General features: G+C 29.3%; 1 protein-coding gene across 2 annotated transcripts in view; it reads left to right on the forward strand.

The window, feature by feature from the left end:
- The window catches only part of LOC106478238 (solute carrier family 25 member 36-A-like), a 23,009-nt gene extending 18,166 nt beyond the window's left edge, over nt 1-4,843 (forward strand). For both annotated transcript variants that reach the window (XM_022381784.1, XM_013938762.2), the window contains exon 8: nt 3,217-4,843. In XM_022381784.1, coding sequence (XP_022237492.1) covers nt 3,217-3,461 — 245 coding nt within the window. In that variant the 3' untranslated portion in view covers nt 3,462-4,843. The remainder of the gene's footprint in view (nt 1-3,216) is intronic.
- Nucleotides 4,844-5,153: the final 310 nt, after the last annotated feature.

Genomic DNA, 5,153 nt, shown 5'->3' on the forward strand with positions numbered 1-5,153 from the left:
AACGTACGTAGTAACGAAGTAAGGTAGTAAGTTAATATACGTATAACTTATAGAAGTAGTAGTTAGTTAGTTAGTTTATACTACACGACATATATATATATATATATATATATATATATATATATATACACACCTAATTGCATATTACTTGAAACTCAGTTTGTCAGTGGGCTATTTACAACAACTGATTTATGTTATATAATTATTGTGTAACAGCATCCCTTGTAACATTCCACAGATTATATTTCATGCAACAGGTGAGTTACACTAATTATCAGTTACAGACAAACAACTAACTTAGTACACAAGAAGCAAATGATTTACATTATGCAAGCATTGCTTAAGGACATCCGTCATGTTACAACATCAGGGAAACCATATATGCAGATTGAGTTACATCAAGAGTGTCATAACCATGTTAATGCACCCATTTTCCTTGAACACATTTGATAAATTGTCTTAACTATAAAGTGGATTCTTAAAAGAAATACTTGGTAATCAAAATTAATGTTGTCACTTGAATTTGTGTAACATATCTCAATATATGTGTGTGTATGTATGTATGTCACCTTCAGAATTTATCTGTTATATTACCTGCTATGTTTAGATTATTTTGATTTTAAGTAACTCTGATTATTCTGTCTGAAGTAAAACTTAATGAAAGCAAGCATGTGTCATTAAACCACACACTGTTACAGTATCTGGAGAAGTAGGTAATACATGTACTAATATATTTTGGTTAAACAAGTTCAGAAAGCTAGCTCTGGCACTGTACTATTATTGTATATATTGAGTTTTGTTTTTATAAAGTTATAAGTTAGTACTTCACTTTTGACATGAATACAGAGCTATAATTACAAAGACCTTTCAAACAAATTTGAAACATCATCCTTAAACAAACTCCAAACCAGTGGAAGTCCGTTAAAACATTTCAAATGTGTTTGTTACTGTTTAATCACAAGTTTATATCCCATAGTAACATTACATGTATTTGAGTCATTATTATATACAAGAAAGAATGTATCTGTAACATAAATGTAATTAGTCTACAGCATTACTTATAAATACTTTGTAAATGTTGTATTCCAGATTAACTAGATATACACTGAGAAAGAAAAAATAACTGCTTCCACAGAGTCACTGTGAAAATGTTATATATGAGAAAATACTAGTTTTTCCCAAAGAAATGGTTGTAATTTTTCCTTAAAAAGTCTAAGTCTACAATTTTTTTTCACAAGAAATGAAAATATTATTTCGTTATATTGCATGCACAATAGATTTTTTGAAAGTTATATATATTAAAAAATATCTCTATGCATAAACGACAAGACTGTAATGAAAGTTATGTAACAAAACCACAGTATTTTGTATGTAATACAGTGTATGTGTCAAGGTTACTTCCTGCTCATCCATCAGCACTGTACAAATGTATTTTCATGTGCAGCAACAACATATAATTCTTACATATATTCGCAGTTAAAGATTTTTTACATTGCCTGACCCTGAATGGGACTTGATATAGTCTTATGTTATCAGTGTAAGTAATGAAAAATTACATACAGTACTTTGATACTCTGGTCTTGACATTTCCATGACTCTACAAAGTACTGTACCTTGACACAATCACCCTGTTTGAACTTTTGCTTGCATAATCATAAGCAAGCCTTGGATTAAAGTAGACAACCTTATTTAATAGAACTTTCAAATAATGTTATTAACTCTGAAGTATTCATTGGTTTTAGTTCATTTTCAAAGCCAATTTTCTGCTCCCTTTTTTTTTTTGCAACTTTTTATTTATGTGATTTTCTTGTTATTTTGATGTTTATGATACATGACCAGCAACTTTGTTTTATCTTCATTAAACTTGTTTTGTGTGTATATATATATATATATATATATATTGTGCAAAATAATCTGAATCGGTGCTCATCAGACAATACAAAATAATAGTAATTACAGAAGATAATCAAAAGATTGCAGGTCAGAGGTCATAAAGTCAGCAGTAACTTTTAAATCTTATTCCAAAAAATTAAGTTTTACTGGCCATAAAACTAACATTCATTATTGATACAATTTTATTTATAATTACATTTAAATAGATTTTCCTCAAGAACAGGAAATAAAGTATGATTTCAAGAAATGAATTACACTGACTTGATCAATACTATTTCTAGAGGGAAACTTTCAGATGCTAGAAAATGAGTGATTTTGAAAAGATACTTTTTTTTCTCTTCAAAGAGTTTGTGCTGGGGGTTGTAGGGAGTGCTCAAAGCAAAGAAGAAAAAAAGATACTTTTAATTGAAAACTAATTGATAATTATAGAAAAAAACTAATACATACTTTTAAATATTTTATATTTACATGCATCTACTCAGATGGGTTTTGGGTAAGACAAAATACCAAAAGACCTGATATAGAGAAGAAAATCTGAGAAAATATTTTTTCTTTTTGTTTTTCTTTTACTTATTTTTTTATTCTTGGTCTAATGTTTTCATAACATGATTTTTCGATTTTTGGGCATTGAAAATTTTGTGGTCCCAAATATTGCCTGTATTATCCCTATCAGCCCCCCAGTGGCACAGCAGTATGTTTGTGGACTTACAATGCTAGAAACTGGGTTTCGATATCCATTATGGGCAGAGCACAGATAGCTCATTGTGTAGCTTTGTGCTTAACTTAAAACAAACAAATAAATACCCCCTATCAACTGGTAATCTGATATACCAGTTTGTTTATACGTGTATATGTTGATATCTTAGCTTCATACATTCACACGTAAAACTGAAATGTGACAAGAGATTGAAACTAGCAAGGGATTAATTAGTAGAAGGTGTATACAAGTTAAAGTTCTTCTAGAAACACAATACACAAGTTTCTAATTGTAAAATACTGTCAGAGAACTTTACCTTTGTGGCGAGAAAATCTTTTAAGTCAGGAAAAAAAACATGTAGCAGGAAATTATGCCCGTATGTCCAGAAACAGAAAAGTATTTTTCATGATGTATAAATCAGATATTATTTAATTTGATTTTACTTTTATGAATATTTAGAATATGTATGTATGGCACACAACTAATATGATTAGTTTAAAAATTAATTCATTACCAAAAAATACTTGACTAAATTGTAAAATACATTCTATAAAACTACTTGATATTAGAGTATATATGACAATATGTATTTTTCAACACTAAATATTATCACTGTCTTTTCACAGAGGTGGTGAGAACACGGCTTCGCCAGGAAGGAGACAAATATAGGTCCTTCTTCCAGACACTATCATTAGTCTTCAAGGAGGAGGGTTGTCGAGGATTGTATCGAGGCCTGGCTACCCAATTGGTGAGACAAATTCCCAACACTGCTATTATGATGGCAACTTATGAAGCTGTTGTTCATCTCCTCTACAGATCCATTCATCAGGTTCCTATCTCTATGGAGATGTGTGAAGAGGAGGAGTACTGAACAAGTCTTCAGTGATGTCAGCCTGTGCAAAAAAATTAGAGGTTCCTGTTCTTATTTTTCCCTACTTGTATATGTTTTAGAGACTATGGCTTTATGTATATTAATAATAGAGCATGTAGATAGCACAGATTAGTAATGAGTGTGTCAGAACACCAGACTTTTCCTTATATGAAGAGAAAGAAGGTTAAACCTTACCTCTGAGTGTGTTTCACCTGCCTGATACAATACCAAGTGGATTCACAATACTAATTATTCCCGAGTTTGGCAATGTGGAGTTACAGTAACCACAGAAACTACTTGTTGTTAGAATGTCAGCTAGTGGACAGTTTGTTGAGTAAAATCTATTTTGCTGAAACTTAAAAATAGTACAAGTGAAATTAAACATAGATAAGAAAAAAGTTTATGAATTTGTAAGAGTGAGCCATATCATACTTCATGGTACAGTGATGTTTTCATTTAGTTCTAATACTTGTCAATCAATGTTTTTTGTCTTGTGTCCTAATCTGAAAACAAAAGCCAAAGCTGTTTGTTGTTTATTTCCATGTTTTTAATCAACAAATCATTACAGTATACAGATTCAAACTAAATTTTGTTATTCAACTTAATTCAGTATGCATTGAACTTTAATTTTAGTTCTATTATGGCAAAAACGATTTCTCCCTCTGATTTAAAAACAAAAAATTGTCAGTTATATTCTGTATATATTATATATCAAAAATGTTTACATTTTATTGCATGTTATAAAAACAACACACCATATGAAGTGTTTTTAGTATACCAGTGCAGCTGTATTTTTTTTTCAGATGTTTTTACATTTCAGATCATGTGGTCATACTGCTATACTGTATTGGATATGTTTGACTAACATCCTTAAATTTTACTATTACATTTATTAATTGAAAGTGATATAATTTTTTCCAATTTTAAAAAACGTATTACTTCAAGTATGAAAATTAAGTTATTTCTAGTGTAACAACTCTTTTTTTATTAATGATATATATACTTTCCTACTCAAAATAAAGTCCAAATTATAAACTTTTGTAGAAAATGTTGCATAGGATAAGTAGTCATTAATTTGTCAGTTTCTAATAAATTTCATTATCTGTACCATTTTCAGGTTGTTGTTTTTTCTGCACAAGTCAGTAAAAGTCTATAATAAGAAATCTTGCATACATCAAAAATTACAATTATGTAGTAATCTAAGAACCTGTTTAACATTTCATAGAACATTAAATGTATAAAAAAATAGAATAGTATGTAAAGAATTGAAAAATACTTGTCATTATGAATAGTGTAGGTATTATAGATATTTGAGTGTCATCAAATTTAGGTCCAAGAAGACAGTTTTGCCTCTTCTAGCTATAAGATTGTAAAAAAAAAAAGAGAGAGATTTTGATGTGTGACCTAATAAAAACTAAGGAATGGGATTTATACACTATCTGAAACTGTATTCAAAGCTCTTGTTTCTTGTAAATGTCTTTTATTTTTGGCTGTTATTAATAAATGATTTATTTTTGAAATCTTTTTTTTTCTAGAAAAATGTTGACATAACCCTAGACTTGAAAATAATTTGCAAGCAGCAAGCATACAAAATATCATAAATTCTTAAAAACATCCAAGAGTTTTGGAATAACTATGTTTGCTTAGAATACTTTTCTCCACAAGGTGTCAGTTAAGCCATAGTCATAGTAT

This window comes from Limulus polyphemus, unplaced genomic scaffold (genome assembly GCF_000517525.1).
Source record: "Limulus polyphemus unplaced genomic scaffold, Limulus_polyphemus-2.1.2 Scaffold192, whole genome shotgun sequence".
Taxonomy (NCBI): domain Eukaryota; kingdom Metazoa; phylum Arthropoda; class Merostomata; order Xiphosura; family Limulidae; genus Limulus; species Limulus polyphemus.